This window comes from Penicillium waksmanii (genome assembly GCF_028829765.1).
Source record: "Penicillium waksmanii strain IBT 27052 chromosome Unknown utg000005l:1.0-5232799.0:1.0-5237142.0, whole genome shotgun sequence".
NCBI classification, from domain to species: Eukaryota; Fungi; Ascomycota; class Eurotiomycetes; order Eurotiales; family Aspergillaceae; genus Penicillium; species Penicillium waksmanii.
Genome location: NW_026643252.1, coordinates 2,093,773 through 2,106,141, shown reverse-complemented (window position 1 = coordinate 2,106,141; position 12,369 = coordinate 2,093,773). Strand labels below are relative to the sequence as shown.

At 52.0% G+C, this 12,369-nt stretch overlaps 6 protein-coding genes across 6 annotated transcripts; 4 read left to right on the top strand and 2 right to left on the bottom strand.

Annotated features, from left to right (window-relative positions):
- Positions 1 to 433: 433 nt before the first annotated feature.
- On the top strand, positions 434 to 2,090 carry hcsA (homocitrate synthase; the record flags this gene model as incomplete). The annotated part of the gene is given in 5 exon segments (XM_057264905.1): positions 434 to 500; positions 592 to 818; positions 905 to 1,053; positions 1,123 to 1,355; positions 1,375 to 2,090. 5 exon segments carry the CDS (start codon positions 434 to 436, stop codon positions 2,088 to 2,090), a joined length of 1,392 nt encoding a protein of 463 aa, XP_057122625.1.
- An 840-nt stretch (positions 2,091 to 2,930) lies between these two features.
- On the top strand, positions 2,931 to 4,854 carry N7481_005685 (sphinganine-1-phosphate aldolase DPL1; the record flags this gene model as incomplete). The annotated part of the gene is made up of 4 exons (XM_057264904.1): positions 2,931 to 3,025; positions 3,108 to 3,585; positions 3,650 to 3,783; positions 3,843 to 4,854. The coding sequence occupies 4 exons, from the start codon at positions 2,931 to 2,933 to the stop codon at positions 4,852 to 4,854; spliced, it is 1,719 nt and encodes a 572-aa protein (XP_057122624.1).
- Positions 4,855 to 5,327: 473 nt separating this feature from the next.
- On the bottom strand, positions 5,328 to 5,612 carry N7481_005684 (mitochondrial 54S ribosomal protein uL30m; the record flags this gene model as incomplete). The annotated part of the gene is made up of 1 exon (XM_057264903.1): positions 5,328 to 5,612. The coding sequence occupies one exon, from the start codon at positions 5,610 to 5,612 to the stop codon at positions 5,328 to 5,330; it is 285 nt and encodes a 94-aa protein (XP_057122623.1).
- Positions 5,613 to 6,161: 549 nt separating this feature from the next.
- N7481_005683 (SNARE-binding exocyst subunit SEC6) lies at positions 6,162 to 8,444 on the top strand (the record flags this gene model as incomplete). The annotated part of the gene is made up of 1 exon (XM_057264902.1): positions 6,162 to 8,444. One exon carries the CDS (start codon positions 6,162 to 6,164, stop codon positions 8,442 to 8,444), a length of 2,283 nt encoding a protein of 760 aa, XP_057122622.1.
- Positions 8,445 to 8,720: 276 nt separating this feature from the next.
- On the bottom strand, positions 8,721 to 10,013 carry N7481_005682 (uncharacterized protein; the record flags this gene model as incomplete). The annotated part of the gene is made up of 1 exon (XM_057264901.1): positions 8,721 to 10,013. One exon carries the CDS (start codon positions 10,011 to 10,013, stop codon positions 8,721 to 8,723), a length of 1,293 nt encoding a protein of 430 aa, XP_057122621.1.
- A 485-nt stretch (positions 10,014 to 10,498) lies between these two features.
- On the top strand, positions 10,499 to 12,189 carry N7481_005681 (uncharacterized protein; the record flags this gene model as incomplete). The annotated part of the gene is made up of 2 exons (XM_057264900.1): positions 10,499 to 10,653; positions 10,716 to 12,189. 2 exons carry the CDS (start codon positions 10,499 to 10,501, stop codon positions 12,187 to 12,189), a joined length of 1,629 nt encoding a protein of 542 aa, XP_057122620.1.
- Between the last annotated feature and the right edge of the window lie 180 nt (positions 12,190 to 12,369).

Genomic DNA, 12,369 nt, shown 5'->3' with positions numbered 1-12,369 from the left:
TACATGTATTCCATCTAAAAAGCCAAAGGCACCAGGAATGGAATGCAGCACAGTACAAGAGGAGTTAAGGGCGTACGAGTAATGCCGATCCAATTGAGTCATGAATTCGAAAGCGAAGCCGGCGAGCAAAAAGTAGAATGTAGCGGGCCCCCACTTGACTGGTGACTACCGGGTAACCCGCGAGTTTTTTTTTTTTTTTTTTTCTTCCCCATTTGCCGCCTGCGAGACGAGGAGAGTAATCGTGATTACTACGCACTGAACGAACCCCACTGCCCTACCAACGACTGTATGACTCTTATTCTCTCCTTCACTCCATCATAAATATCCACTGCTTTATATTTTGGGTTCTCCTCTTTCACGTCCCTTCGTGAATAATTACTCTTTCGCATCTTCCCCTCCAACCCTCCACCCCACCTCTCCATATCCATCCACAATGTGCCCTGGCGCTGACCACGAGGCCAATGGCGCCCCCGCCGTCGCAAATGGTGCCGCTGCCAATGGTAGGTCTCGTGAAACTTTCCTCAGAATAACCTAGTTATTCGTTATACAATTACCACTCAAGAACTCGGCATTCTAACAGCTGTACTACAGGCGACCACCCCGGTTTTGTCGGCATTGAGACTCGCCAAAACCCCCACCCCGCCACCCGCAATCCCTACGGCCACAACGTCGGCGTGACCGACTTCCTGAGCAACGTCTCCCGCTTCCAAATTATTGAGAGCACCCTCCGTGAGGGCGAGCAGTTCGCCAATGCCTTCTTTGACACTGAGAAGAAGATTGAGATCGCCAGGGCTCTTGACGACTTCGGTGTTGACTACGTGAGTCATGGATCTGCAGAGAAAATATGCAGAGGATGTTCAATCTTGTAGAAAACGGCGAGACTAACCCAGCATGGCTTGAATAGATCGAGCTTACCTCCCCCTGTGCCTCGGAGCAGTCCCGTGCCGATTGCGAGGCCATCTGCAAGCTCGGCCTGAAGGCTAAGATCCTCACTCACATTCGCTGCCACATGGATGATGCCCGTGTTGCCGTTGAGACCGGTGTCGACGGAGTGTGAGTCACCTACAACTTCCACAGAAGACACTCACGCAAGGAATCCGACCCATACTGACCTGGTAACAGCGATGTCGTCATTGGTACCTCGTCCTACCTCCGTGAGCACTCTCACGGCAAGGACATGACCTACATTAAGAACGCCGCCATTGAAGTTATCGAATTCGTCAAGTCTAAGGGCATTGAGATCCGTTTCTCCAGTGAGGACTCCTTCCGTTCCGACCTGGTCGACCTTCTCTCCATCTACTCCGCCGTCGACAAGGTCGGTGTCCAGCGTGTTGGTATCGCCGACACCGTCGGCTGTGCCTCCCCCCCGCCAAGTCTACGAGCTCGTCCGTGTTCTCCGCGGTGTCGTGGGCTGCGATATCGAAACTCACTTCCACAACGACACTGGCTGCGCCATCGCCAATGCCTACTGCGCCCTTGAGGCCGGTGCCACCCATATCGATACCTCCGTTCTCGGTATCGGTGAGCGCAACGGTATCACCCCTCTTGGTGGCCTGATGGCCCGCATGATGGTGGCCGACCCCGAGTACGTCAAGAGCAAGTACAAGCTGGAGAAGCTCAAGGACATCGAGGACCTGGTCGCCGAGGCCGTCGAGGTCAACATCCCCTTCAACAACTACATCACCGGATTCTGCGCCTTCACCCACAAGGCCGGTATCCACGCCAAGGCTATCCTGAACAACCCCAGCACCTACGAGATCATCAACCCCGCCGACTTCGGCATGACCCGCTACGTGCACTTCGCCTCGCGTCTGACCGGCTGGAACGCCATCAAGTCGCGTGCCCAGCAGCTCAAGATCGACCTCACTGACGCCCAGTGCAAGGAGTGCACTGCCAAGATCAAGGCTCTGGCTGATATCCGTCCCATCGCCGTCGATGACGCTGACTCCATCATCCGCGCTTACCACCGTAACCTCAAGTCTGGCGAGGACAAGCCCCTCATGGACTTGTCGCCCGAGGAGCAGGCCGCATTCGCTGCCAAGGAGAAGGAGCTTGTCCAGGCCCAGGCTGCCGGTCTCCCCGTCAACTAAACTCCTTCTCGCAGGACGTTGAGAAGATTCATTTGCATATGACTGTTTTTTGAGCATGGGGGGACTCGGAACTGGGGAGCTTTATACCTCCTTTCCCCGGGACCGTGTGCCACTTTATTTTTCCGCGCGTGGGACTTTCCTTTTCAGATTTGGATGAGACGATTTGATGTGATTTATGTTTGGGACTTTTCTTTTATGTGTTCTCCTTTTTTTTTTTTTTTAAGACTTTCTTTTTCTACTGGTTTCGATAAAAGTGTTTTCCTTTGGATTCTGCTGGGACCCGAAAAAGGAATTGATGGGGGTGGTGTTTGCGGAGAGTTCCTCTCTATCTTGTACATAAGCGCAGCAGCCTCTATGGCAATTCATACGTTGTTTCATTACTTTGTTCGTTTTTATGCTTTAATACCGCCGTGACCGATTATATATGGCAGTTAATGCAAGTAAAATTGGCCACCGAATCTAGAGGGATTGTGATATTTAGGCGCTGAGATACGATAGAACTTATGTTGTTCGGTTGGCCATGATATCATACTAGTACTTATTTGTAACAATTGAATAGCGAAGATCTTCTTGCAAGGGGGAAAAGAGAATAAGGGCATCAAGTTTAACCGAAGCCACCTTTTAATGAGGGTACTATACTTATAGTGAGACACTGAAAGTACTACTAACCTGTTTACTTGTTAGTGCTCGTCATGTGGTAGAACCTCGGCAGGATGTTGCGCCACGACGGGACGGGGAACGGACCTTACTTAACGTCCTGTTCCGCTCTACGCTCTCCGCTCTCCCCAGGTCCCTCTCCAACATATCCTTATTGTCTCTCTTCTTATCGTTAGGGATACAATGAGTTCCGCGGCACTTCCAGTCGCTTTGCAGAATAAGCTGCTGGGCTATGGCCGGGCGTCCAGTGCCCATCTGTCCGCCGTGAACCTGGACCTGTAAGTGGCCTCGAACGTGCCTTCGTTCCCGCGGCCGAACATTCTCTTTGATCTTGATCTGACATTATCTGGAATCAAACAGCCTACGAAATATCGTCTTTATTCTGTTCATCTTCCGATATACGCGCAAAACCTTCTACTCGCTCCGCGGCTACGGCCTCTTCGGAAGTATCCGCAATGTCTACGTCGCCATCCGTCTGTTCTGCTACTCCATCTTCCTCCGCACCCCCGGCGTGCGCGGCCAGGTCGACAAACAGGTTTCCACTGCCATCACCAACCTCGAGTCTAAGCTCGTGCAGAGTGGACCAGATGTGAACCGCTACCTGACTCTCCCCTTGGAAGGTTGGTCGGCAGATAAGATCCGGGAGGAGCTCAACAAGTTGTCCGGTCTTGAGCACACGCGCTGGGAGGATGGCCGTGTCAGTGGTGCGGTGTATCATGGTGGTGAGGATCTACTGAAGCTTCAAGCCGAGGCTTTTGGCCAGTTCGGTGTCGCAAACCCGATCCATCCGGATGTCTTCCCGGGAGTCCGAAAGATGGAAGCTGAAGTCGTTGCGATGGTACGCATCTTATCCGTTCAAAGTTTTAATATTAGCCGAACGGATCAACTAATGTTGTATGCAGGTTCTCAACTTATTCAATGGACCTGCTGATGGTGCCGGTGTCACCACCAGTGGCGGCACTGAGTCTATTATCATGGCCTGTTTGGGAGCCCGGCAAAAGGCCTTTTATGAGCGAGGTGTGACCGAGCCCGAAATGTGAGTCTCGATTTTGTCTTTGAAGTGGATGTAAACGCGCAGTTGCTCATTCGCCATAGGATCATTCCCGATACAGCACACGCGGCTTTCATCAAGGCCTGCGATTATTTCAAGATCAAACTGCACCGTGTCCCCTGCCCTGAACCCGAGTTTAAGGTCGATGTCCACGCAGTCCGTCGTCTGATCAATCCCAACACCGTTCTTCTTGTTGGATCGGCTCCCAACTTCCCCCACGGCATTGTCGATGATATTCCTGCCCTGTCTCGCCTTGCTACCAAATACAAAATTCCCCTTCATGTTGATTGTTGTCTGGGATCTTTCGTTGTCGCACTTCTCAAGAAGGCCGGCTTCCCCTCTCCTTACGAGGAAGAAGGCGGTTTCGACTTCCGTCAACCTGGCGTGACTAGCATCAGCGTTGACACTCATAAATATGGATTCGCCCCCAAGGGTAACTCGGTTCTGCTCTATCGCAGCAAGGCCTACCGCAGCTACCAGTACTTCATCTACCCGGATTGGTCTGGTGGTGTCTACGCCTCCCCCTCTGTGGCTGGATCTCGTCCTGGTGCCTTGATCGCAGGCTGCTGGGCTAGTCTGATGAACGTTGGTGAAGCCGGCTATATCAACAGCTGCACTGAGATTATCAATGCTGCTCGCAAATTTGAGTCCGCCGTGCGCGGACACCCCGTGATTTCGCTTCATATGGAGGTTGTAGGAAATCCCATGGTCAGTGTTGTCGCCTTCCGAAGCAAGAACGGAGCCATCGACATCTATGATATTGCCGACGATCTTTCTTCCAAGGGCTGGCACCTTAATGCGCTCCAGTCCCCCGCGGCTTTGCATTGTGCCTTCACCCTTCCTACTGCCAAGGCCGTTGATGCCCTCACCACTGATTTGGTCACTGTCATTGATAAGGAGCTTGAGAAAGCCGAAGAGCGCCGTCGCCAAGGCAAGAGCTATATCCTGAAGCGTGGTGATACCTCTGCTCTTTACGGGGTTGCCGGCAGCATCCCTGACAAGAGCATTGTCAGCCGTCTGGCCGAGGGCTTCCTCGACACCCTCTATAAAGCCTAAACACGTTTAAGGACTCGTCTACTGTATATCATCAACGAATCCTCGCTCCTGGCCTTGATTTCCTTGCTTGCAAGCTCTCTTGTTAGCAAAAAATGGCTTGCACTTGTTGGCACAGCGGCGTTTGCGGTATTTTTAGGAAGCCTTCTCAGCGCACGCGAAAACGGCCGGCGCTTTTTATCACTTATCCATAATTCAAATTGCACATATTTTGTTTCTTCTGAGTATATTGAAATAGTGTCCGGTATAGTACAGTAAGCGCGATAAGTGGACGTAGAGTACATGACATGAAAAAAGCCCGCTCCATGCAAAAGTTTGACAGAAAAAAGAAAGGTAATAGAACAGAAGAAAAGACCACCTCCCTCGTGGTCCAGGTATCCAAACCACATCAGCAATGGCAGAGGGAAAAAGGAAATATCAATCGCAGCCATGATTATCAAGACATCATGCTTGGCTGAATCGAGATGCGTCCCATCTTACTGTGCATTGATTTCGCTTCGTTCCTGCTCAGCCCTCTTCTCAACATAGTAGCCAGGATCGGGCTTGCGCTGCAAATGCACTTCCTGCTTCGTCAGGCGGCGATCGACTTCCTCCACAGAAACAAGCTCCTTAACTTTCATGATTTGACCCGCCACAGACGGAGAGACGGCGTGGAAGACGGTGGCCATACGCTTTTTCAAGCCGAGGGCCTTGAGGACATCTGTTGAGCGACGAGGAAGACCGATAGCGGAACGGAGAAGGGTGACACGGAAGAAGCTCATTTTGAAGGTATTTTGAGGGAAATGACGAATAGGAGGATGTTGGTATGCGGGAAATGCGTCCGAGGAGTGCTGTTGAATGTGTCGGATGTTCGAAAGGTTTCGCGGAGAAATGCAATTGATCTCTGCTTCGAAAATGGCCGATGGACGGCAGGAAGGTGTTCAAATGAGGAGTAATTGACTGGTGAAGGACTCAATCTTGCGGTATGAGTCTACCCAGAGAGCGAGGATGGTCTGTCGTTGACAATCGCGAGATCCGCAGATGCGCGGGCCGCAAAATCAAGGGCGGTGTATCACGTGGATCAGCATTTCTGCCGTGGGCTGGCAGCTCCGCAACTACTTTGGGACCCGAGGGGACGGAAATACATGGGGGAACCCGCCATTCCCCCCCATTGAACACCTACTCCTTGACAACCCTTTTTGAGTGCACTATCTGTAACTGTCGTTTCAAGGCCGACTGATTTCCAACAGCTCGAGGTGCTTTAAAAGACCGAATCCGATCGCGAATACAACCACAACCGTCCGCCCTTCGCCGCTAAGGCCACCGTCATCATGGCGCAGAACGGCGGCAACACCGATGGCACGGTCGTCATGCCTCAGCTGGAGGATCTCCTGCGCCACCCGGAAGACCTGGACAAGATCGGTGGACTGAAGGCCGAATATCAGCGAAAGAAGGCCGCTGTCGACTCTCGACTTCGGGAGGGCCTTCGCGATCAGCTCGAAGCCGTGCAGCGGAGTATTGGTATTTTGACTGAGGGACAAAGACAAGTCTCGAAGACCAAAGATGAGCTTCAAGGCATCGACAAGCTATGCGCAGAATCACAGGATAGCGTGGAGGATTTCGCACAAATCGATAAGCTGGCTAGCATTCAACGGCAGTTCGACGCTACATTGATGATGAAAAAGGGACTGGAGAATTTCAATGCGGATATCCAGGAAGTGGAGGACCTTTTAAGGGAGGATGACGATGATCTGGAGAATCAACCAAACCTGCTCAAGGCGCATATGCAGATCTCTCGTCTACGAGATTTCCGTGATGAGGCAATGGATCAGATTCGCAAGGCGCAGGACAACAGCGGCGAGGAGACTCTGACAGAATACTTCCAAGGATTGGACTCGGTTATTGATTGGTTCGATGATCATCTGGGTACCGCGTGCATGAATATTATCCCGTTGGTGCAAGAAGATAATAAGAGCATGGTCGTTCGGCTGGCCGTCGTTGTGCTTAACGAAGAGAAGAACGATGATACTGTACGTGCTTTGCAAGAGGCTCAAAAGGATCACAAAGACCTCGCGAGCCGCTTCAAATCTATGAACATCGGCCCCAAGACTGTTCGGGGCTACAAAGAGAAGTTCTTGCAAGCGGTCGAATTCTACGCCCAAAATCAATTCGAAAACACAAAGGAAGAATTCTTAGGTGATCCTGACCACCTTGAGAAGAGTTTCCGTTGGTACTTCAACGACCTCTTCACGGTGCAAAAAGGCATGCAGAGCCTTGTTCCTAAGAAGTGGAAGATCTACAAGACATATACCGATATCTATCACCGAATGATGCATGATTTCCTTGTTGGGATGATTGACGACCCTGAGGTTCCTGCGGACAACTTGTTGAAGATCATCCACTGGAGCGAGAAATACTACAAGAAGATGAAGAAGCTTGGCTGGGCCCCAACTGACCTCCAACCTAATTTACTGGATGATCGTGAGCCAGAATTGGTCCGCCAATGGCAGAGTGTCATAATCAGCGCCGTGGAAGAATGGATGGAACGTATCTTCGACACTGAAAAGAAGGGGCTCATCGAGCGACAACCAGACGCATTGGAGAACAACTCCGATGGGTACTTCCGTACGAAAACCATTGGAGATATGTGGCGCATGCTGCACGAGCAGGTTGTGGCTGCAGGGGCCTCTGAGCGAGCAGATGTGGTTGAAGGTGTCATCGATGCCATGTTCCGGGCGCTAAAGGCTCGACAGAGCGCGTGGCAGGCATTGCTCGACGAGGAGTGCGCCAAGAATAAGGCCCCCAGTAATGACCAGCCAGAGGGCGTTCAAATACTTCAGGACTGGCTAGTCGGCGTGGCCAATGACCAGATTGCCTGTATCGATGACAACGAAGAAACTGGCCAGATGGGATACTTGACCAGGTTCAAGCGCGACATCGAGCCGTTGGTGACACCAAAGTACATGGCAACGCGCGCCGGCTCCGAGCTGGATGCCCTGCGTGATGGCTACGTCGATCTGAGTACACATTGTCTGTCACAATTTGTCGACATCGTGTTTAACGTGGATCTTCCTACTGTTATCCCGGAGCTGTTCACTGCGAAATGGTACGGTGAGTACGCGATCAAGCGTATCACCTCTACTTTTGATGATTACATGGCCGATTACTCGCCAGTACTGCATCCTTCATTGGTGGACATCTTGGTCGAGGAACTTTCAGATGAATTGCTAGTGCGGTATCTGTCTTCGGTTCGCAACCGGGGCGTCAAGTTCCGCCGCTTTGTCGATCCCTTCACGGAGAAATTCAAGGACGACGTCCTTACAGTCTTTGCCTTCTTCCAGAAATACGAAGATTCTTTCGAAGCCACGATCAAGCAAAAGTGGCGACTTGTCAACTGGTTGGTTCGCTTGCTCGAGACCGAGAAGGGCCAGCCCATTGTCGATGTTTACGAGTCTTTCAAACTCGAGTATTGGGATCTCCAGTTGTCATGGGTGGAGGCGGTGCTGCGTGACCGCGATGACTTTGAGCGCAGTATGCTCAGTGCTGTCAAGGCCAAGGCGGCTGAGATGTCTGTTGAGCGTGGCATGGAGACTATAATGAGCCGTGTGAGATAATGATGCCTCTGCTATTCAGAGCCAACTCATCTTTGTCTGCATTTTATCAATTGCAGAAGGATGAGGTCTTTCTTCTCTCGTGAAGGCTAACAACCTTTGGAAGAGAAGCGCCCGTAGCCTTGGTTTGTTTGGGCATTATACCATTTCCACCACCTCAAGCGGGCTTGAGGTGTATTGTCTTCAATTATATTGCAAGTCGCCTAAGAGCATGAATAATAGAAATGAAGCCGACTATAACATGGATATTCTCATCGTGTAAAGCATGGAGAGCCAATATCAACGCAACTTGACACCCCCGTCAACACTCCCCTGGCTGATCGGCCTACTAGACGCTCCTGTTGAGCCAATACTCCGCTGCGCAACGACAGTGTACTTCTCTCCTAGCCGCGCACTCCACAGGGCACTCGCTGGATCTGCCATGGCAGCATCATCAAGATCGAGCTTCTTAGCGCCCATCTCACAGATACAGATCGAATCGACGGGGATCTTGTCCGCCCAAATAAACGGGATCTGGCCTGCAGAACCCCTGGCATTTTCGTCATGGTGGATAAGGTCCGAAAAGTTGCGAGGCATTGCCCGAGCTTCATCGATATAGTAATCGCGATACCTGGCTAGCAGATGTCTAGCGTCGAATTCGATGCGCTTAGGTCCACCCTTGTGGTTTGGACCATCTCCGCGTCTTGCTTTCGGCCGGCCGCGGACATAGATTGTGTTAACTAGCGTAGCATGTAGTAATAGGGGTCGAGGTTTTGGCTTGCGTGCGAGTGCAGTCGCATATGGATCCAATTTCGGTTCTCGTGTCACTATGGGGTGTCCCTCGCGACGTTCCTCTTGTTTATGTGAAACAATGTCCTCAGCCGCCAGATCTGGACAGGTAGAGGAAGGCTGGGCATCTTTATTCGAGGCAGTGTTCTTCGTGTCTGACTGCTTTTCACCCTCTCCTACAATAAATCCGGCTTCGATGAATTTATCCCGCAGCATAATGCAGAATGGATATAGGCGACCAGTGGGGTCAACGGGAGAAGCATGTAGGACCGTCGCCGTCTTAGGACGTGGCAAGGCATGAAGGGACTCGAGGGAGATCATGAATTTATTTGAATGACTGAAGGTCGCAGGGCAAGATTCAGAAGGCGTGTTCACGCCACGGAGATCCTTTGAGGATAATTTCGTGGCCCGCAAGTCACCAGCCACGCGCTCCGCCTCGCGCATCAGAGCGCGTAGGTCCAAGGAGCGGAAAAACGTCAAAGCCTCACTGAGACGATCCTTTTTTGCAAGGCTCATAACACCTAGAGTCAGGTGAAGAGTTCCCAGTGGACGCAGGGCGCCATGGGGGATGAGCGGACGCGAGATGTCTTGCTGAACCGCGGGATCTTGGCTGTGAGGCAATTCTGCCACCGGCACAGGCGGATAATCTGCTTTGAATGTGGCGACAGATGCCTCAAGCTGGGGGAGAGAGGCCTCATTCACGAGAGGCAGGCACAGGAAATGTGTTAGAGGCGGCTTCTTCTTTGGACGTTGATTCCGAGGTTGGGGGTTGGACCGGGAGGCGTCACGCTTGGCCTCGGCCATGACTGGTTGGCTCAGTGCTGAAAATGTGTTGCATCTAAAGGAGAAATGAATGGGTAGAGCAGATGGCCAGGCCGGCCGATGTATGCCCATATGGTATAGTTCGAAAGAGTGAGTGAAGCGGGCAACTACAGATGATGGCCCGTCTCACCTCAGTGCTAGACGCACGGGCCCAGCTCTATAGTAGTGTAGTAGTTAGGTTGATCAGGTTTATATGGCTGGCCCGCAAAAATCTGTTGATATCAATGATATTTTAAACATGACCCACATAAAATTTCATGCAACTGAACGTAAATAATGGAGTATCTAAACGATAGTAACTCGATCTACTCGTATCGTATACCGTGTAACTGCCCTTGGACCCGGGGCTACCCTGCGGGCCGCTGTGATAACCGTTCTTATCGCCCGCCAAGCCCTTTCAAATTCGACCTCCCCCGAGGTCCCTCCATACTCAACTCTAGGCTCTGAGCGAGTCCAACATCGCAATAATGAATAATGAGCAGTTCCGTCGGATGCTGGCGGGGAAATCATCCTCAAGTTCAGCCGAAAAGTCCAGCACCCCAGCTCGCAATGCAGCTCCCGGCAGCGCAACCCCCGGTGGGCTCCTGGGTTCGCGAATGCGCTCCAGCATCCCCATGACCCCGTACGTCACCTCCCGAGAACCGAATTGGTATATTGTGAACTAACAGGTTGATGCACTACCAGACGCTCCGTGACTGGTGTAGACTTTGCGCGCCAACTCGCCGAGCAACGCCGCGAAACCGACGACCGACCAAGCAAGCGATTCAAGTCCTCCGCCGCGCCAAAGGGAAGCAAGCTGCCAGAAGGATATCAAGATCGCGCACAACAGCGCAATGCCGAAGACGAGAACCCAGATGATCTCCAAAAGCGCGTCAAAGCGCTGGAGGAAATGGTCAAACTAGGCCAAATCGACCAAGCGACTTTCGACAAGCTCTGTACGGAGCTCGGCGTTGGCGGTGATGTCGGGAGCACACATATGATTAAGGGTCTGGACTGGACGCTTCTCAAGCGAGTCAAAGCTGGCGAGGACATATCTCAGACAGCTGAGAAACCGGAGCCAGAACCGCGGGAAGAACCCCTCTCTGCTGAGATGGCTGAAGAGGAGTTCGAGCGGTTAATGGAAGAAAAGGGACTGGAACAGACTACGGCTGCTCCAAAGGAACAAAAGGAGAAGAAGAAAGGCACTATGGCGCCTCCCCCGCCGCGCAAGAAGACTCGCGACGAGATCCTGAAAGAACTTAAGGCTAGTCGAGCCGCACCGCGTCCACCGCCAGAGTCTACGTTGGGCTCCCGGTTCAAGAAGCTTGGGGATGACAAGCCAGAGAAGAAGCGATTTGTGGAGGTTGCAGAGAATGGTAGGCGCCGGGAGGTCCTAGTTATTACCGATGCGCAAGGCAATACCAAGCGTAAGGTGCGCTGGATTGACAAGCCCGGCGAAACGGCACCTTCTTCTGAACCTTCAAAGTCCGAGGATGCTAAGCCCTGGGGGATGGAGGTGCCTGCCGAAATTGCCGCCAAAGCTGCCGCCAAAGCTACTCCGGATGACGACGACGACGATATCTTCGCAGGTGTTGGTGCGGACTACGATCCTCTTGCCGGGATCGAAGACGACGATGACTCGTCATCAGATGAAGAAGGCGAAACCAAAGTGAAGCACGGAAAAAAGCCAGACGGAAAGGATTTAACAGAAGACGGGAAACGTCTCGAAGACGAGAAGCAACCCGCTAAACGAAATTATTTCAGTACCAGCACATCCGATGCTGTTATGGAAGAAGAACCAGAAGACAGGTCCAACCCTCTCATGAAAGACCCCACAATCATGGCTGCTCTGAAACGAGCAGCTGCTCTTCGACAAACATCACCTTCAGCAGAAGACTCTGGCGAATCCGGCGAGTCCGCTCTCCGACAAAAGAAATTCCTCGAGGAAGCTCGGCGACGAGACGCGATGGATGCGGCAGATATGGATATGGGATTCGGTGGAAGTCGAAACGAGGATGGCGAAGAAGAGGATGTGCCTCTCCTCGACTTTGACGATGATGGTGACGGCCAGGAAAGGGGAGGTGCAAAAAAGCGCAAGCGTGGGCCTAAGAAGAAGAAGGGCGACAAGAATAGCGTATCGGATGTGATGTCAGTCCTCGAAGGACGGAAGAAAGATTGATTAGGTAGAACATGCGCTGGTCTCTTCATGAAATTCCTATGAATTTCAGGCTTGGGCCTGGGGAACTCTTGTTCGCTATTTAAATGCAGTACATACCCTAGTTAGTAACAGTTTATCTCGGAGTTCATAATCCTTGCTCGGACATCGCGCCGAGGGAAGTATCATAAAGAATTATAAACC